The sequence below is a fragment of the Bos indicus x Bos taurus genome, chromosome 4 (genome assembly GCF_003369695.1).
Source record: "Bos indicus x Bos taurus breed Angus x Brahman F1 hybrid chromosome 4, Bos_hybrid_MaternalHap_v2.0, whole genome shotgun sequence".
Lineage (NCBI taxonomy): Eukaryota > Metazoa > Chordata > Mammalia > Artiodactyla > Bovidae > Bos > Bos indicus x Bos taurus.
This window is the reverse complement of record NC_040079.1, coordinates 67,479,564-67,501,434: the sequence shown is the minus strand read 5'-3', so window position 1 is coordinate 67,501,434 and position 21,871 is coordinate 67,479,564. Positions and strand designations below refer to the sequence as shown.

The 21,871-nt window shown below is 38.4% G+C and overlaps 1 protein-coding gene across 2 annotated transcripts in view; it reads right to left on the bottom strand.

Moving 5' to 3' along the window:
* Positions 1–19,092, bottom strand: part of TES (testin LIM domain protein) — a 56,085-nt gene extending 36,993 nt beyond the window's left edge. Inside the window, exon 1 of one of the 2 annotated variants that reach the window (XM_027539588.1) lies at positions 18,837–19,092. In XM_027539588.1, coding sequence (XP_027395389.1) covers positions 18,837–18,863 — 27 coding nt within the window. In that variant the 5' untranslated portion in view covers positions 18,864–19,092. Of the gene's footprint in view, positions 1–18,307; positions 18,411–18,836 lie in introns of those variants that run through there. The other variant, XM_027539589.1, reaches the window with a different exon arrangement.
* Between the last annotated feature and the right edge of the window lie 2,779 nt (positions 19,093–21,871).

Below are 21,871 nucleotides of genomic sequence, written 5' to 3'. Positions count from 1 at the left end.
GACATATCTCTACTGGTATGAGGTAACTTCCTTCTGCTTTTGTTCCCGCACCAATTTAGGCATCTGCTATTCTCCCTTTAACAAGTTAAACATATAAAATGAAGTAAAATGTACTAAGTCTACTTTGTAGTAAAATGAATTTCAGAGCCAGAGCTTCCCCAGGAACATTCTCAAGACCTATTCCAAGACTCTTTTGGGCAGAGGTCATAAGAGCTTGGATTCTCCAACTTTTCTTAGTCTCAGTTTGCGGGTCTGGAATACCATCTGTTCTAAGGGCTCAACCAACTTCTCTTCCTCCTTAGTGTTCAGGATTCCCTTAAGTCCAGGACCCAGAATTCTTCTCTCTATACCTCATGCTTCCCTTTACCCACAGTACAGACTGCTTTCTTTGGTCAGTCAGGGTCCTTCTCTTTTCCTCAAGAGTTACGGCTACTACTCTTAGACATTCAGATCTTATAGGTTAGTTTCTGCCCAGGTTTCTGGGCTGGAGAATTTTTGGTGAGTGATGAGAACAAGGAAGTTATTTAATGATATCCACAGTGTGTGGAAGGGGATGGTAGAGGAAGTATTAGTTCCTCACCTAAGGCAGCCTGGCTGTTTAGAACAGGAAGGTCATACATGTTGGTGTTTTATGTATGTGCTTATATATGTATGTGCTTATATGTGCTTACATGTAATATGGATGAGAATTAACTATATCAGGTATTAATGATCAAGAATTACATGACTAAATGGTGAAAATGTAGAAAGAGCACTGGAAGAGAGTCAGGAAAACTGTGATGTGGTCCTAAGGAATTACGACCAAGTCCATTGATTTTAGAGGTTACTCTTCTTCTCTAGGCTTCATTTAGGTAATGAAGGAATTGAACTAGATCAATTCTAAGACACTTTTCAATTCTAAAATTATGGCTGAAAATTGTGTTTCAGATTAACTTCATCTCAGTTGCTATTCAGCATGGTCACCAGCTTAACATTTAAATACTAAATAGCAAATAATTATTTGAGAAAGCTAATGTATTATTGGCTCTAACAGGTCAGAATCATCTGGAATTCAGCTTGGAAGAGTAGTTTAAAAACTACATAGGAAACACAAAATTTAAGTTCTGAGGGTAAGACGCAGTTCTATTATACATAATTATTTCAGCAGCAAATGGGATGTAGTAGTCCCTGCAGAGTCAACACTTGGTGCCTGAAAACACGTGTTTTTCATAAGCACACAAGTCCAAAAGTTGTCTACTTCATATAATTTTAGTAACATATTCTGGCCAGCATCAATACAAGGACATGACAGATTAATTTTTCTTCTTCAGTGTCCAAGAAAACAGGTCCTTTGGATTGACTATATTTGGGAAAACTACAGTAATGCTTTAGGAATAACTATCTAGGTCCTTTGAAAAAATAAAAATGACTGTATAATATTTATCCTGAAATACTAGTCATAGACAAATAAGCTTTTTAAATATCCTTAACTACAGGATCCAGATACTGAACATATAGCACTGTGATCCGTGCCTAAAATATCCCTCATCTCCTGCTTATTTCAGAGAGAGAAATGAGAATGGGATCAATTTCTCCATATTTATAATTTCAGGCAACCACATAGGTTGGCAATATTTCAGGTGACCCTTCTGACCCAGGAAAGGGTATTACATATCAGATACTTTAAAGAAAAAGCAAAGTAGGGAACATCTGGTATTTTGAATACAGTCTGACTTGATTTGGATACAATTTACATCTGGAAGATATTATTCAGTATTCATAGTGAGATCATCTGATTCATGCTGTTTTCATAACCAAATTTCCCTCTGGAGCAAAAAATCATATGTGGTTACTAAACACACAAGTGTTACTAAGAATTCTTTAATCACCTTGGAATGAAGCTGACCAAGGTAGATTATATGAAATACATATATATTCTTTCTCTGTACATGTACACATCTATTCATCCACATATATATATGTATACACACATATATTCATATTACACCCAGGTATTTTAGATCTTGTTCACAGAAGTGAATATTCCAGACAAAGGAATTAAATTTCTAAATAAATAATTCTTCTCAGCATATGGCTCTTCTAGAAACCTGGTATAATCTTTGAAGTTTCCCCTCAACCCAACTTCAAATTGGTATGTTTTCATTAATATCTAACATAAGAGTTTAAACTGTTTTAGTTTTTTAGCTCAATGCCTGTTTCCCAATATCTACTAAGATTCTCAGTGACCACCCACCACCAAAAAAAAAAAAAGGTCAGAGTACACAGAAAACCAGACTTAAACATAAAGACTTCAACTTTCATATAGTTTGTCAAGTTTTTTAGGTGGGAATACAAAGAAGTAACTTATTGTGATTAAGAGGTATGATTAATCATTCCTAGTAAAATTGCGGTTGTTTTTTGCTTTGCTCAGAAGAACAAAAACTTTCCATCTCTCACTTAATTCAGAAATACATGAGAAGCATGAAGAAGAAGTCATTACACTTACCTAGTTACCCAAACTTGGGCATGCAGGCCTCTTTATCCTTGTCAAAGTCAGGCTTTTAATGTCCAAGTTCTGTTAAAAACTACACTTTGCTCTTACATCTCCACTTTCCTGTTGATGTCCAAATTTCTATCACATCAACCTGGGCTCACACTCTCCAAACTGATCACTCCCTTCATGTAAGGTCATAGCGCTGCTCCCCAAATTATTTTAATAAAACCCAAAGGTGATGGTAATATTACCCTTGTTAGATACTTTCAGTGAGTTCAGCCTGGCAGAGAAAGGCCTTTCAACTTGGCACCACCCTCGATCCTACAACTCCCTTCCTCGAAGCCCTCCCCCTCCAGCCATGCTCTGCTTCTAGATGAGCTTTTCCCTTGCCTGGATCTCATTCCTCTTCTCCTTCATCTGTATATACCCAATTCAAACAGCAGTTACTCTGTATCCTTCCTGAACCATCCTCAGCAGAGTTCTTCTGAATTCCATTGGTCTTAGTTCAAATTCTATTATTTAGCCCTTTTTTTTCTATACTATGATACTCATTTACTCCACTGGACTGAGTTTCTAGTTCATATTTGAATTCCTGATGCCTGCTGCAGAGCCTGAGATTTGTAGAAATGCCAGAAAGTATTATCTACTTTTTTAATACTTGCTTTAATTTAATCAAATCATTTATGACATAGCACCAAGGAATTTCCATTACTTTTCACAAAAAAATAAATAAAGATTTTAAAAGGGCTCTGGCAGGGGTGGTGGTGATAATAACTGCAATGGCAAATAGTTATTGAGCCATTATATTGTCAGGCATGGCTGTAAATTTTCACTTGGGTCATCTCATTTTATACTCATAACAATGCTATGAAACCTGTTAATTATTTCTGCATTTTCATCCAGGTGAAGAAACTAAAGCAGAAAACTGCTGACAGGTCTAAGGTCAGCTGCACCGCAGAATGCCTGTTCTTAACCACTAGTGCCTACGTACAGATCAGGAACATGCAAAGACCTCGGGTCAGATAAATATTTAATATATTAATCCTTTTTAAATAGAAAGAAATATAAATTTTAATTTGAGATCAAAATATTATACCAAGATAAAATAATCAAGTAAGGATCTTTAGTTGTCAGGACCACTTATTCAGAAGCAAGTGGAAATAAAACTCTTCATAACAGATTCTAGAATTCATTTTCACATCCTTTCAGCTTTTCAGTGCATGAAGTACAAAGGCAGAGCCCTTCGTGAAACTATATCACAAAATCCACTGTGAGACAAATGAACTGACATTTTTTTGTTCACATATAGTAGTAAATCATCACTAACAAATCACTGTGATAAGAAGGAAAAGAAAACAAGTGATCTTTCAGTCTAAACAGTTCATAATAAATTCTATTCTGGAGGTACTGGGTCAATATTCCTGGAACTTTAACAAATTAAATAGATAACTCCCACTCAGTCTTTCTCTACATTCTTTAAGGCAGTACCAGTCTTAGGTTAAGTGATATAAGGACTGTAACCAAGGCAATTTCTCTACTTTGGTCTGGGATATAATCAAATTGTAAGTTACTTAAAACATCTACACAACCTCAATAAATACAGTAACATTTTTGACGAAGACCAGAAGTAGATCCTGCTGCTTTTTTCTAGGAAACAATAATGAATTGTAGTTTTGTTAGGGTACCTTAAAGCAATTCTCATTATGCTTTTTCTTAATGACCACTGGTAGTTGTGAAGGTGGAAGTGGTAATAAAAACACCTCAACTACTATTTGTTAGGGGCTTTCCTGGTAGCTCAGCTGGTAAGACATCTGCCTACAGTACAGGAACCCAGGTTCAAGTCCTGGGTCGGGAAGATCCCCTGGAGTAGGACATGGAAACCCACTCCAGTATTCTTGCCTGGAGAATCCCATGGACAGAGGAGCCTCGTGGGCTACAAGTCCATAGGGTCACAAAAATAGAGTCAGACACAACTAAAGCGACTTAGTATGCACGCACACCATTTGTTAAGACACGAATACTTACCAAGCACAATACATACATCACCTGATTGAATTTTCAAGACAACTGATGGGAAAGTGTTATTACTCCTATTTCACAAATAAAGACACTGAGACTTGGAGAGATTAAGTAATTTGTCTAAGACTATCTTGTGGGCAATCTGCCAAAAGCTGACAGAGCTGATTTGAATCTTGGCCTTTCTAACTCCAAATCCTGAGCTTAACTACAAAATCACTATTTTTTCCTCTAAAATGAGACTCTGAAGATAAGTAATAATTTAAATGAGTCATATTCCTCATCTGTAACTTCTGTAGAACAATAGACTTTCATCTGAAAGACTGTCTATTTGTTACCAGCCAGGAATTCCTCCTTCCTAGACAAACCTGAGACTGATTATAAAAACCCGAGTGTCTGCTAACCACCTGCACTACACAGAAAGCCCTGAGGTGATCATTCACACATACAAGAGGACCCTCAAAAGTATGGGGCATAAGTCAAGGAAACATCCAGGGTCCTGATGTAAAATAGTTCTCTTACAATGTTTTAGGAAGAGGAAAAAAAATGTTTTAAAAGAAACAACGAAATGCAAATGAACAAGTTAATTCTCAAAGTAGAAAGATCTTTATTCAAAACAAGTAGGTTTATCACTAGTACTGAAAATTATTAACTATATTGTATAGAAGATTCCATATATTTATGCAGTGTCCAGGGGTAATATAATGAAGCAAAAACTGCAATAATTCTTTTTTTTTTTTTCCCAAATCACTAGATTCCTAGTGGAAAACCTCTGTATTACTTTCAAATTACTCCAAAATTTGGGGGCTGGAAATAACAAACATTTATCATCTTATAGCTTTCTATGGGTCAGGCAGGTGGGAGTGGCTTATCTAGGTGGGCTGGCTCAGAGACTCTTGCAAGGTTGCAGTCAGGGGTCAACCAAGGCTGTAGTCACTCAAGGCTTGACTGGGGAAGATCCACTTTTAAGCTCTCTCACACTGGCACCTATGACATGGCAGCAAGTTTTCCCCAGGCCAAGCAAACCACAGAGAGTGAGTGTACCCAAGATAGAGGCTGAAGTCTTTAATCTTCGAAGGGATGTACCATCACATCTGCCATGTTACATTCCTTGGCAGCTACTGACCAGGACCAGCCCACACTCAAGGGAAGGGGAACACAAAGGATTATGAATTCTAGGAGGTGGGATCAACGGGGGCCATCTTGACAGCCTCTATTCTGTTTTGATTTTAAATGCTAAGACTAAGTGATCTGTAATGACAGACTTTACAAAGGGAGGGGATATAAATGTGCTTATCTACCACCCTTGCCTCTATTTTTTTCCACTTCAAATATTTAAGTCTCTATCCACCCCAATGGGCAGAGTAAACAAAACTCTGCTCTTTCCTTATAAATGCTCTCATTTTATTCCCCTCAGTTTAACTGTTCACTCAGTCAAGATCAGGGAACAATCTTTCAGAAGACACAGTAGAATGATTTTGTCTCTCATCTTATTCTCTAGCCATCTCAACATACATACACACTTGTGTACACACATACATACATACTTGTTTTAGAACACAGTCACAAACCAGAATACAAACGATCAGGTTTGACTAGCAAGAAATTTCTAGAAATACATTCAAAAGAAAAATTTCACAATTTTTATAATATGTCATAGTCCTCCTTAATGAACAGAGGATAAAACTGGAAAAAGACTGATATAAACCTTATTTTATTATATAACTTTTCTGGTGATGAAAAGGAAAAAATATATAGTACTTCTTTGTGATATCAGAATGTAAATTACTTGATTCAAATTAGGTATGTTTATAGGCAGCAGTTCATAACTAACTTTTCAGTACTGTATACTTTTTCAGAACCTAATATATCCTCACAATATTATTGGAGACAAAATAATTTAGTTGTTTTTTTTTAAGATTGCACTTATTTTAGGTAAGTAAATTATAAAAAGAAATGTATTGCATCTGTTCAGTTTATGCTGGTTCCTTATAAACATTTTTCAAATTTACTACTATCAAATTATTTCTAAACTCTTACATGAAGGCAGTCACCTGAGCTGTTCACCAATTCTGTGAATTCTATTCAAAAAGAGCCTCCTCCTAACTCTGTTACTTTGAGAAAGACAATGCAGACTATAAAAGTGTCACAGGCTACAGCTGCCGACGAAATGATTTTTTAATTAGGATTGGCTGAGCTCTGGCTCAGTGGAAAGACTTTGTAATGCATGTGCTTTTATACACAGGCCTCAGAAACTCCCAATTATCAGCTATAAAAGGTATTTTTAAAATGTGATTCCAAAAGGCGTCTGTAAGAGTCTCCTAAAAGAATCTAGATCATGACAAACAATTCTAATTTGGTCTTGTGTCACTAACTCCACAGCTGGCTCAAAGAGTGGATTCCACAGATATTGCTATTTATTGAGAAGCCTTTTTAAAGACTGTACATACCTAAACTTGAATATTCCCATCATTTTTTACCAGGCTTAAGGGCTACAGTATTTCTTTAGGAGTATAATTGAGGAGTAAGGATGACTATACAATTAAGTGATGTCTTGACATTGACTGTCTACCTAATCAGAGCACATGCAGAAAAGAGAACAGTACAGGCATGTTCTCAGAGACAGAATGAAGGGAAAGGCCTGTGGCACTGGTTTGAAAGAGCTGTTAGAGCAGGCTGCCCAGGCAAGGACAAGCATCCAAGGGAATCTGGAGAGGAAAAGCCCGATGAGGAGAAGGCACAGAAAATCTGGGGTAAAAGGTGTCAAAAGACCATCTTTTTATTTTCCACTTTGCCCAGGATTGGCATTCAGGTGTATTTAGAGCAAAAGTAAAGTTTTACTTCAAAGCAGGATAGTCTAACCCACAGCTTGCAGCCAAGCCCAGACTACCTCAGCTAGACTCCAGTGTGATGTTTTCTCCTCTAAGTCAAGAGATGACATTAAATAAGAATCACGATTAGGCGAGAGATATAGATCCTCAGCAGTAGATTAGGTTCCCGTACAAGCTCAGCGGCACACTTCGAAATTCAAACGTGTAATCTAGGAAAATCACAAATCATATACCTTAGCTTTATTCTAGAAGAGTCAATGCTGAAAATGTTAATGGTGAGAATGCCAAGGGTTTACTGATGTTTTGCAGCCATGTTTCTTTAGTTCAGATTATCTATTCTTCCTGGAAATCCTTCTTTGCCTACTTATCCTACAGGAGTTAGTTTGACTGATGTTTCCTCCATAATGTTGTTCCCAATCCACCCAATTATAGTGCTTCTGCTTCTGAAACCTCATAATACAGTAGTTGCCCCTTATCCACACTTGTGATTTCTGCAGTTTCAGTTACTTATGGTTAACTATGATCCAAAAATATTAAATGGAAAATTTCAGAAGTAAACAATTCCTAAATTTTAACTGCATTCTGAGTAGTGTGATGAAATCTGGAGTCTGCTGTGTCCTGCTTTTAGTTACAAATCATCCTTTGACCAGTTTATTCAGCTAGTTAGTCACTTAGTAGCCAATTTCATTACCAAACTGATTGTTACAGTATCATTGCAGTGCTTGTGTTCCAAATAACCCTTATTTTTACTTAATAATGGCTCCAAACTGCAGAAATAGTGATGCTGGCAATTCAGATATGCCAAAGAGAAAACTTAAAGTGATTCCTTTAAGTGAAAGGAAAGGTCATTCCTTTAAGTGAAAGGAAAGGATATTTCTCCACTTAGCAGCAAAAAATTATATGCTGATGCTACTAAGATCTATGGTAGGAAGAAATCTTCTATTCATGAAATTGTAAAGAAGGAAAAACAAATTCATGTTAGTGTTGCTGTTGCACCTCAAACTGCAGAAATTATAGCCACACAGTACGTGCTAATTGCCTAGTTAAGACGGAAAAGGCATTAAACTCATGGGTGGGAGACATAAGCAGAAACATATTCTAGTTGGTGGTAACATGTGGCACCAGAAAACATGAAGCCCACATGAAGACTTCAGCAAGGGATCCCCTAAAATGACTTATACCATTTAGTGCTTCCCAGGTGGCACTAGTGGTAAACAACCTGCACACCACTGCAGGAGACAAAGAGACACGGGTTTGATCCCTGAGACAGGAAGATCCCCTGAAGAAGGACATGGCAACCCACTCCAGTATTCTTGCGTGGAGAATCCCATGGACAGAGGAGCCTGGCAGCCTACAGTCCATAGGGTTGCAAAGAGTCGGATACGACTGAAGCAACTTAGCAAGCACACATGCAAAGGATGGTTACAAATATTTGGGAATAGGTTTGGACAGAAAAATATAAAAATTACTGCAGAGACTGGGTATGCCATTGAATAAGCCACAGCTCCATTTTTGGTAGGAATGAGGAAGTTAATTAAGGAGAGAAATCATATCAACAAAACTTTTACTATAGTATATAGTTATGATTTTTCTATTTTTAGTTCTTGTTGCTAATCTCTTACTGTGCCTAATTTATAAATTAAATTTCATCATCAGTTCAGTTCAGTCACTCAGTCATGTCCGACTCTTTGTGACCCCATGAATTGCAGCACGCCAGGCCTCCCTGTCCATCACCAACTCCAGGAGTTTACCCACACTCACGTCCATCGAGTCAGTGATGCCATCCAGCCATCTCATCCTCTGTTGTCCCCTTCTCCTCCTGCCCCCAATCCCTCCCAGCATCAGATTCTTTTCCAATGAGTCAACTCTTTGCAATGAGGTGGCCAGAGTACTGGAGTTTCAGCTTTAGCATTATTCCTTCCAAAGAAATCCCAGGGCTGATCTCCTTCAGAATGGACTGGTTGGATCTCCTTGCAGTCCAAGGGACTCTCAAGAGTCTTCTCCAACACCACGGTTCCAAAGCATCAATTCTTCGGCGCTCAGCCTTCTTCATAGACCAACTCTCACATCCATACATGACCACAGGAAAAACCATAGCCTTCACTAGACGGACCTTTGTTGGCAAAGTAATGTCTCTGCTTTTGAATATGCAATCTAGGTTGGTCATAACTTTCCTTCCAAGGAGTAAGTGTCTTTTAATTTCATGGCTGCAGTCACCATCTGCAGTGATAATGAAGCCCAGAAAAATAAAATCTGACACTGTTTCCACTGTTTCCCCATCTATTTCCCATGAAGTGATGGGACCAGATGTCATGATCTTCGTTTTCTGAATGTTGAGTTTTAAGCCAACTTTTTCACTCTCCTCTTTCACTTTCATCAAGAGGCTTTTTAGTTCCTCTTCACTTTCTGCCATAAGGGTGGTGTCGTCTGCATATCTGAGGTTATTGATATTTCTCCCGGCAATCTTGATTCCAGCTTGTGCTTCTTCCAGCCCAACGTTTCTCATGATGTACTCTGCACAGAAGTTAAATAAGCAGGGTGACAACATACAGCCTTGATTTACTCCTTTTCCTATTTGGAATCATTCTGTTGTTCCATGTCCAGTTCTAATGTTGCTTCCTGACCTGCATAAATGTTTTTCAAGCGGCAGGTCAGGTGGTCTGGTATTCCCATCTCTTTCAGAATTTTCCAGTTTATTGTGATAGGCATGTGTATATAGGAAAAAACCGTATATATAGGGTTTGGTACTATCTGGGGTTTCAGGCATCCACTGGGGGTCTTGGAACATATTCTCCACTGATAAGGGTAGAGAATGGTAGTCGTAGTTGTCTGTATTCCTATTATTGCAGTGCTACAAAGTGTGCAGTCTGCAAACTTTTGGTTACCAGTTTGTGATGGAACATACAAAGAAACTGAAAGAAATTAGAATTGTTAAGCACTTTGACAGTATGTCTAGTATATTTCTTAAATTGGCCTCATTTTTATCTTTTTTTTTTTTCTTTTAGTAACTCGTTTTTATTGTATTTTAAAAAGTATTGGCCTGGGACAGATTCGGAATTTTGAAAAAATGGTTCCTCAACACAGATATTTTGAGCAACACTGTATTATAGCACTGATGTCATTCTATCCAGCACTGTAGTTAATTCACATCTTGCCCACTAGCTAGCCTGCCTACCTTCCTTCTTTGATCCACCACAGATGACATCATGGAAGTTTGGGGGATACAAGCTCAACAGATGATACTGATAGAAAAGGAATTTAGATTCTGTAGTTTTACATCTAAATTGAAATTTTAATATCCTCTATGAAAAACAAATGGTGACTTTGTTTTGTTTAACCCTCAATTATTTGTATTGTATGCCAGTATCCCATAATGGAAATATATTCTTTACCTTCACTTTGTGACTCATTCTATCAAGACTTCCATGATATTACACTCATAAAAAGAAAAATACACCTAATATTTGCATTGTCATTTTGCAATGAAACATGATATCACTTTATCTTTAAACAAAACAGGGGTAATAAGTTCATGGTGGCAACAGACATTAACGGACTCAGCACCAAGGCATCTGTGCTAGGCTTTCAGCCTCTTTTTTTGCTAGGCTCACTGTTTTAGATACGAAGCTATGTAACCAACAGATGCCCTGAAACCCCTTCTTAAAATTTGTATGGTGGTCAGAATGTCACTGTAATAAAGACAGACTGAAGCATAGGTGATTTGAGGATGATCCGGCCTCATCCAGAGTTTAATTATATTTACATAGTGGTAGCCTGGCTGTTGCTTGGCAGATGTGCTCTTGGCAGTCCTCAAACTGCCTGGCTTCTCCTACAGTCCCTCCCTCAAGCCATACTCAAACCCAAGCAGTCCAACATTGTTGACTAGCCAAGGATAAGAGAAACTGGCAATCCTAAACAATGCTTTTCTCCTTTGTTGAATATGACCAAAATAAAAGCAGTGATACCTACAATCAACCAATTTTTATAGCTAAATACTACAGAAACATGAAATACTTCCATAGCAGTCCCCAGATTATACCTAGTGAGTTTCTTTAGGTAGGTTCTTTCTTCTATCACCTTCTGTTCTTTCTTATAGTTTTTGTAACTGGCAATGAACAGTGATTATAATGGTTGAGAAGAAAAAAGAAAGAAAAATAGTTAAAAAGTCATTTTAGAATCACAGCTTGAACTTGCATTAGAAAATTATAGTCATGCATATTAATTCTTCTAATTTCCTATTATTTAAGTAGGGAGTTAGGTAGATCAGGTACTTGGAAAAAAAATAAGTGAAACTATTTTAAATATGACCACAGCTTTTTTATAGGAGAATCAAAGACTGGAGCTGGATAGCTGAAAAACATAACCTCTAAACTTAATCCTCTAATACAGTGCTTAAGGCACATTTTAATCCATGGATTTTACTCAAAGATCAAATACAAATTTATCAATTTTCAAATTAATTTTTCCTTAAAATCTTGAAAATTTGAGGTTCTAAAACTCATTTTCAATTTGGTTAGTCTTTTCTCTATTTTCTTATCATTAAAAAAGTTATTTCATAATTCATATAATAATCTCTAAACATCACTACTTTGTAAAAAGCAAAATAATTTCCTGTATGTATTATATATCAATGATCTAATAAATGGATTTTTAAAAGTCCTTCTTTCAGGTACCATGACAGTAGTTACCAAACAAAAATTAGTAATGATCGTAAACAGGAAACGCAATACAGGAATGACCCTTGAAGCCCATTTGTAATCAGGAAAAAGACAGTTTGTGTATCTATAGGTGTAACACTGTAAATATTTTAGCTTTATCTGATTATAAGCTTCTTCACATTCTAATACATATAAGCTGCTTTCTCATTTTTCATTTGACATTACTTAAGACAAATAATCACTCCTAAGTACAAAGCTTGCAAAGCCAGGAATAAATGCCAAGAATCACCACTAAAATAGGACATTGTGTTACAAATCTAGTGTACTCTTGACCTGTAAAGAGTTCACTAAGGGATATAATCCCATTTGTACTTACTTTCTATCATTTATTTTGTCATTTTTTTTTCTCTATCCTTTCTCTCAATAGTGTAAGTTCTGTAATACAAGGTATCTTGTCTTTTTGTTCATACTATACCCCCAGGGTTTAGAAAAATGTTTTGCACATAAACTACTCACATAGTTTTTAAATGAATCATCTTATTTTAGGAGAGATAACTTTTAAAGACAATAAAAGCTCCATTATTTTTCATTTTCCTGTAATTAAGTACCATCGAGAGTGATATACATCATGACTAGGCTTATTTGCCTCATGCTAATAAAGCAATTTATATGCCTTTGAAGCTGTAAACTAAAGAGTTAAATGAATTAAACTTAATGTTTTCAAATACCCCACAAATATTTAAAAGGCAAACTAATTAAGTAAAAACAAGCTGAAAAAACAGCTAAGATCCATGAAAAAAATTTTCATTTTCTCATGGACTCCATAAGAATATATAACATTTATATACAGGCCATTTCACTGAAAATCATATATATTTATATATTCTTGGCTTGTATGATTTTTAAGCACTGTGGAACATTATTATATTTGGTAAACTACTGATATTTTCCAAAGTCAAAAAGAGTAACTGGGTTTGAAGAAATCTTAGAAATCACTTGGCTCCCCTATTGATTTTTATAGATAAGGAAATTGATATCCAGAGTGGCCAAGATCACAAAGACTACAGTGGACCCAGATCTGCTAATTCTCAGCCCAGAGCGAATTTAAAACATCATACTGATAAACAGACATGAGAAAGCTAATATACCACAGAAGATCTTTCTGTATACTACTGCGCTTTACCTATACTGGGTACTTACTGATCTTTTCTAATTTCTGAACACACTGTAGTGATTTGGTGTGTAAAAAACATATTCAAATTAGCATGGGGCAAACTATATCCCTACTTCTGGCTTTCAGAAAAAGAACATAGGAAGTAATACTCTTTTACCAATTTATCATTTTCTTTCTACTAAATAGACCCCTCAGACTAATTCTGTGGTCCATGATGTTAATTCCAGGCTCACAAGACTGGTACCCTCCTGGAGTTCAGTGAGTGCCTCGTTAAATAGTTCATTTTGGTGTTTCCTACTGCTTCTCAATAGATCTTATTGTATGAACAATTCTCCTAACATTGAACTTTTTGTTTTTAACTGCTCTATTCTAAGCTGCATGATCTGCCATTCCAGTGGCACTTAGAGTACTTTGTGGCTAGGAGAAAAAGAGGTGTAGCCTACCATGTTATGTGTAAGGCTTACTATCAACTCTGGGGTTCAGCAGGTAGAACAGATTGTTCTCCAGGCCAACCATGAGTACCTGTATACAATTCCAGATGTCACTAGTTGAGAGACAAAGAGCCAAAAGCAGGGTTGCTATTGTTCAGAACCATATTAAGTAGCTAGAAGGCAGCACTGTAACTGCTCCCAACAAAACCTGGGAATTCTAGAAGATATGGTCCAGAACGTTATTGGAACTTATGGAATTTCTTTGACTGTAAAATCTCCCAGAAGTTACTTTTCATGATATTTGTACTTATTTAGACTTTGTTTCCATGCAAAAAATGTCAAAGGCAACTTACACTAAAGGCATACGTATGACCATGGGTAAAGTATAAACTAACTATAGGAAACCAGTAGAGTGGTAATTTTATTGGAACAGAAACCATTTCTCCAATATAATTCCTTTAAACAAATAAAAATGCTTAAATGCATCTTAGGTTTTTTTCTATTAGGGTACTTCATTCAACATATATGCAGTGATCAGAGCAAAAGTATCAGAGGACTCAGGCTAGGTGACATAATGGAAGTCACGTGGATTATGAAGACCATGGTGCAAGATCACAGTTACGTTCTGCCAGTTTCAGATCAACCTATCTAAGCCTGAGTTTTCTTATCCTTAAAATGAAGCTAGTCTGCTTCATAAATTGCTTTGAACAGAAAACAAAATAACTATACAAATATAAATAGGATATGAATTTCCCTCAAGAACCTTGCAATCTAGTTAAGAGAAAGACTATAATCTAGAGGGAGAAAGTAATGAGTTTGCTAAGAGTTATGATAAGATGCTTTGGGAATATAGAAGAAAGAGATTTTCCATCTAGCTGGTAACAAGAAGAAGTACATATTGGATGTATATGTTTGCTATGGTTAGGAAATAAAAATTATTTTGTTTCAAAAAAAAAAAAAAGGAGGGTGATGTGTGTGTTGGGGGAAAAAGGGGGCATGTAGGGTGAGGAGTGTGTCTTGGATTAGTAATATTTAGTATTATTGAAGGTGAGCTAGCAAAGTCAAGGAGAGAGGTGATGGTACACAGCTTGACAGCCAGTGGAGACATAAACCCCTAATTCAACTTCACAGGACAGGACTAAGGAACAAAATCAACAGAAAACCTACTACAGTTCTATTCAAACCAATATTCAAAGCAAGTTAGAAAAAGTGACTTTTCATATCTAATTAATGTAATGACTCTCACTATGGCTTAAAAGAGATAAAAGCCCTGCTAAGGAACACTTTATTCTATACTTGTTCTGAGAGAGTAACTGCCTCTAAGGTAAAGCCCTGGAAGCCCTCCCATTACCCCAAGTCTTGCCAATGATTCTCAGGCAAGAATGGCTTCAAGCAGAGAATTCAAGTGTAGATTTGAACCTCCAGGTCACCATTTACTTGTCTTTTCCACTTCAGTCAGGGACCACCCTAAGAGAAAAGGTTCATTCTAATTTCTAATGGAAATAATCTTTGTGGTTCAGTTATCTTTCCAACTGCAATCACATGGTTTCACTTTGATTTTTCAGCAATGACAGAAGCTTTCAGAACATGTTTGGATGCTGAGAAACAAGATGTTTTAGTGACTTTGTAATCTTTAAAATCTCATCTTTTTAAAATTAAAGAAACAAAGAAAAGGGTCCTACAGAAAAAATACACAAGACATCAGGAAGGATCAAAAGATGGAGGTTAGAAAGGAGGCAAACAATGAATAAAGTGTAATATTAAAAGCTCTTTTGCAATTCCAGGCAGCCTAAGGGAAATTACTATAGTTCTCTTTCTCTCTGGTATGTTTTTAAAGAGAAAAAAGTGATTCTCAGGGGAGCTGCTGCTAAGTTGCTTTAGTCGTGTGCAACTCTGTGCGATCCCATAGATGGCAGCCCACCAGGCTCCCCCATCCCTGGGATTCTCCAGGCAAGAACACTGGAGTGGGTTGCCATTTCCTTCTCCTCTCAGGGGAGAGTAACACAGAAAGGAAAGAGGAAAACATCTGGCTGTGGGCCATGATTTAGCATTCACCATAAAATGAGACTCTGTTTCTGTTTCTCAAAGGTCATTGTTTTTTCCAAGCAGACACAGGCTCTACTTACATGAAGTCAATTATAATAAAGAGACACAAGACATAAGGAAGAGATCTAGACAAGTAACTCCAAAGAAAGGGCAAAGATGTAAAAATCAAATTCTACTCTAAAATATTATTAAAACAAAACTCTGTATAACCAAACTAGCTCTCACTTCCTAGCAACAGCTCACTTATCTCAAACAAAATACAATATAGTAAAATCTAGTTATAAAAATTCCTTGCCTTTCTGATGGTGTATTTAACCGGTAATTAATCCAAATTTATGCCAATGATGGACACCCAAGTTCTCCTTTTAAAAACAAAGAATCTTATAATAACATCATCCACCTAGGTGGATGTGAAATGAAGACAACCCTCTAATTCTTTTTACATGAAATGTTAATGGGAAAGTAACATTTGTCATCTGCCTGGAGAAAATTTCTTATGAAAACAACAGTAAAAAGGTTTTAAAAGGAAAAAAATGCCATGCATCTTAAAACAGAAGTCAAATTTAGTTTTACTTAAATGGCTGTGCCTTTATTTCAACTTGCAGCTATGATTTTTAAAAGGTATATTCAAACCATCAGTTTTCTTGCATATCCAAGTCAAAAAGAAGGGAGACCTGAAAAGTATCCTGGATACCAAAACAGGGTAAGAAGACTCATAAGATCAAAGATGATATTGTAATGTTTCCTTCTCATGTGTTAGAAAACAATTTCTAAAGGGAATGCAAGTTTCTTTTTGAAATTATGAAATGTATTCCTGGAACCTCTAAATTATTTGTACTGGGAAACACTCTGTCAAATACACAGAACATTAATCTGTCAAGGATCCTACCTAGACACAGAGAGGGTATGTTGGCAATCAGATTGGACATCTTTGGGATCTTTTACTTTCCAATTTACTAGTTGAGGACTTTGCCCTGAGAATCACCAGTGATGACAAGGTAGTGAAACAGGATTTGTTACTGTCATGGTATTGTCTGTAAAAGTTTTAAATTTATGGAATCCTTTTTCTTCGGGTGGGGGGAGGGGGGGAGGAGGATTAGAAGGATAAGATTCTCGGTTGAAAAGATAACCTTTTAAAGTAAAGGGAAGATGCAGGAGAAAAATTACACCATATATCAAGACGATTATTTACGATAATCCACATTCTGAAACTAAGGAAACTGTGTATAAATAATGTCTGGATTTTTCCCTTGCTAGCACATATAATTCTTAACTCTGGACTTTCTCCCTCAGAATTACTTCTTGTCCCAAATAATTTCAAAATCACTTTTGAATGTTACTTGTGTGTGTTTTTTTTTTCCTCCTTTTAAATAGAGGGTGTTTTGTTTTGTTTTTTTTCCTGGAGCAGTTTTAGGTTCACAGCAAAATTTAGCAGAAGATACAGCATTCCCATATATCTCCTATCCCCTTTCAGACCCCCCCCCCACCCCTTTATCAATATCCCACATCAAAGTGGTACATTTGCTACAATTGATGAATTTACACTGGCACATCATCATCCCCCAAAGTCCATAGTTTATTTTAGGGTGCACTCTTTGTGTTTATTCTGTGGGTTTTGACAAATATATGACAGGTATTCGCAATTACAGTAACACAGAATGGTTTCACCCACTCATCCCTCCTTTCCAAAGAATCTGGGCATTTAAAAAGTCTTTTTTGAAGCACTGTGTTTAATCATAGACAAGATCCCCCCACAAAAAATTTTAGACAAGTACTAAATTACCCACTGTTTCCCACAAGAAAAACAAAATAAGCAAAGCGTTCATCAACAGAAGGCTAATTAAGGGGCAAACAAAATGCTTTCCTAGTAGCAAGCAAGATTAACAAAAAATCAATTTGCTTTTAGTGTCATCTAAAAGCAAAGAAAAGAATAAGAAACCAAACTATAAGACAACAGAATTCAATCACTGTACACTCAGAATTTACGTTTTCCTGTTCTTGAATTCCCTTTTGGATGCTGAGTCTAGTCACAAAGGGCAAACATTTTTTTTTCCCCCACTGCAGGCTTTTTATTTTTCAACAGCCTCCTAACCTAACCTAATATTTTGCACTTGCATATATTTTCAAAAATCCAACTGTGGGCATGAAACAGAACTCATGCTTAGGTCAGAAACCTTGTCTTTAGAAGATGAAGTAATGGCAATGCTGATAACCCACAATGAGCAAGAGAAGAAAATTAGGTTCTCTATTTTCCCCCCCTTTACTCTCAGCAGAACTTCCTTCCTTATTTGATAAGGAGCAACATTTCCTTCTCCAAGGAGCAACTAGCTTAATCAATTCCCTGGAATGAGACGACCTTTCACACAGAACGTTACACTGGAATGTGACATCAGCATTCCCTCTGAGTCACAGTCTGGTCCCCACCCTTTTCTCCCAGGAAACGTGAGTCTCCTAAACTCACGGAGCGGCTCAGGTAGGGCCATGGGTCCTGAAGCCCGGAGGGCAGCCAGTCAGGAAACGTCTCCTGGAGCTAAACCACCGCTGACAATCGTCCTTTGGGACTAGTTGCCAAAGAAGGAGAACATTTTCTTTGGAAGACGAATGCAGTGCTTTGGAAGTCAAGTAATGAATGACCAAAGAGAGACAAAAAAAAAAAAAAAAAAAACCCAAAACTTCACCTTTCACGCCATCACCAGCCGCTGCTGCGAAGGAAGGACGTTAAATCAACGCTCACTCTAGACAGCCTCTTGACTGCCAAGCTGGGAAGGGAGGAGGTCTGAGCTGTCAAAAGTCTCATCAGTGACCCCAAACCACAAAGGCTTAATAAAGTTCAGCTTCCTGAGACAGGAAGAAGTAGTGTCATGGTTTCGCCCGAACTCGCCCTAAGCTCATCCTTTTCTTCTAGGGAGGCACAGGCCCAGCCAAAACATCTTAAGAAAAAGTTTCAAACACCTCCAACCGTTGGACTTGATTAGACAGGGAGAAATGTCCCGCGCCCGCCCTCGCGCGCGACTCTCAGTCGCTCCTGGGTTTCAGGAGTTAGTTGGGCCAGCGGACACCCCTCTACCCGAAGGACCGGGTACTGGGGCCCCGGGCGCCGGAGATCCCGACACCGCTCGAGCCTGACGGCCCTTGCGCCCCACCAGCCACTGGTAGCCAGGGGGCGGCGCCCCGCGCAGGTGAAGCGGCTGCTGCCAGCCACCCTACCTTCTTCACTTTGGCCTCCAAATCCATGTCTATGTGTCAGAGGGGGTTTCTCCTCCTGGCGGGGATATCACGCCCAGGATCACCTGGCGTCTGGCACCGCTGCGGGTACTGGAGGAGATGTGCCGGGACACCGGCACCACCGCCGCAGCCACTTGCCCGGCACGGTCAAACTTCCGCCGCCCAGTCGGCTGCAGCCGGCCTGCGGCGGGGACCGGGAACAAAGAGGGCCAAGCAGCCAATGACAGCCGGGCCCCTCCGGGCAGCCGCCAATCACTGAGCGCCGCACGCACCTTCGCTGCCGAGCGCGGCGCCAGCAAGGTGAGGGGCGGGGCCGCGTTCGGGGCGGTACCCTGCGGAGCTCAATTGGGTAGCCGGGAGTTGGTTTCTGAGGCTCCGCTGGGCGTCCTCACTACCTCCTCCCAAAGAATTGGAGCCCAGGCTGCCTCCAGCTGAAATGAGGAAGAGCCTTTTCCATTCAGTCAGCTTGTACCTGTTTTGCTTGGGACTTTAAATATAAATTCAGAGCAAAGAAAAAGACAAGTTGTGGGGATTGTTAGGGATCTTCGTGATGGGCATTGCACTCTATAATTGCACTCTATAATTGCACTGTTGAGTTGTGGAAAAGGCACTTGGCTAAATACTTTTCTCCACTATCCCAAGCACTGGCAGGAAACCTTATCTCAGACAGCCAATGAAGATGGTTATATGGGTTGTCTGAGGATTTGATAGTTCAAAAATGAGGATAATGTGAACCACTAAAGAGATAACTTACACCATTCCTTTGGAAGAAGAGGCTTGCCCGTTGTCCCTGTTGTGTGAAAAGATGTGAGGCTCCTCATGTGCTCATGCTTAGATGAAGCAGTATCATAGGCATAACAAGCAGCGCTTCAGTTCTAGATTTGGATCCATATCATGGCCTCCTTCAGGAGCAACTGCAATGAATACTATTGCCTTGGTGGACCTGAAAGGAATTCTAGGGATTATTGAGTATAACTTTCTCATTTTGCAGGGAACTGAGGACCCCAGAGGTATAGGGACCTGCCCAATTTCTTAGTCTCTTGGGAACAGAGCTAAAGCTCATGAGTCTTTAAGCAGTGTCTTCAGCTTGTTTGGGATGGAAAAAAACAACCTTTTGACTAATTAAAAGAGAGGAGTCTTTTTTTTCCCCTCTGTTCATGGTAATGATAGAAAATTATAATGATTAGATAGCAAGTGACCACCTAATCTGCATCTACTTTTAAAAGGGAAAAAGTCCCAAATCACATAGCTATTTAGGTTCACATTTCTCTCCCCTTTGGTGGTGGTGGTGGTGGTGGTTTAGTCTCTCAGTCATGTTTGATTCTTGCAACCCCATGGACTGTAGCCTGCCAGGCTCCTCTGTCCATGGGATTCTCCAGGTAAGAATACTGGAGGGGGTTGCCATTTCCTTCTCCAGAGGATCTTCGCGACCCAGGAATCGAACCCAGGTTTCCTGCACTGCAGGCAGATTCTTTACCAACCAAGCTACAAGGGAAGTCCTCTATCCCCTTTACCTTTTGAAATATGGTAACTGTAAAAAACCCAAATTCATTTTAGCTAACGTTTTGAACCCTTAGGACCTTCCCCTGGACAGTCCCCTGGTGTCCCCTGCCTTTTGTTTGTAGAAGAACATTAACTTCCTAGGCTTTTTCCAAGTCCCCAAAAGCAAATTTAATCAGTTATATGAGAAATTGCAAAAACAAAGGAAAACAGTCAAATGAAACTAAATAATAATAGTTTGGCTGTAAAGTAAAGCCAGGGGCCTTTAGTTTCTTCCTTCAGTGCTATAGATAGTATCCTGAGCCATATCCTTGTACTGGTTTTATAGAAACCAGCCCCCACCCCAATCAGATGAACCACCAACATGTAGGCCCCAGACCAGTTGCAATTAAGAAGGTTGATGATTTGGATTCCTGAAATAGCATGCTGTTACTTCACCACCGACAAGTCAGAGAATTGTGCACAAGCTGGTCAGGCATCCTACAACCCATACCCCAAATGCTGCCTTTAAAAACCCTCCCCTAAAAACCATTGGGGAGTTTTAGTGTTTTGAGCATTAGTTGCTTGTCCTCCTTGCTTGATGCCTTCACAATAAACACTACAGTTTGCTTCACCACAGCCTGGTGTCAGCAGCTTAGCTTTGTCTCATATTGGATGGGCAGACCCAAATTCAGTTCAGTAACAAACGGAGCACTGATTTATGATGTGATGTTTTTCTTATTCTATTAATAAAGTAAAAATGGAATGACCAAGATGGTCATGAATTTTTCTTCTCACTCAGTTTAATTAAAACTTTTCCAAGCCATTTTCCCAAACCATGCTACAATGTTTGGGCTCCTGCAAAGTTTACCCAATGTAAACTCCAGTGAATATGAGGTTTAGTTATGACAAGGCAATTTGGTCTCTTTCAGGGAGCTTAACAGATGGAAAATGTCCAGTGAAACAGTTTAAATAAGGCATCAAACAATGTTGTAACATAAATTTTGGGCTTATTTTGTGAAATTTGAGAGACAAATACTAAAGAAAATATCTGCTGCTGCTGCTGCTAAGTCGCTTCAGTCGTGTCCGACTCTGTGTGACCCCAGCCCACCAGACTCCCCCGTCCCTGCGATTCTCCAGGCAAGAACACTTTGGAAACATTTTTTAGCATCATATTCTGCCCTTCTCTCTCTCTTCCCTCCCAAACCTTCTAGCATCACTTTGTGTATCATTTGCTAGTTGAAATTAAGTGATATCTACCTGGAAACATTACTGTGCCAATTATATACAAGGTAACATTGAGGTAGATAAGTTTTAGGTTAGGAGGATTAGATTCCAATTTCTTATTAGCTGTTCAAGTGTTACGTTAAAGAGATACTAAGGAATTAGAACTTGCACTGTTTGATGACAAGATGTAATTGATGACAGAAAAATGAGTAGAAGATAACACACATGTTGCTGGCTTGCTCATTTTTGTAGGTGGTTCTGGAAAAAGGAAAATATAGGCTATGTTTAGTTGTGTTTTCCTGGGAGTGGGA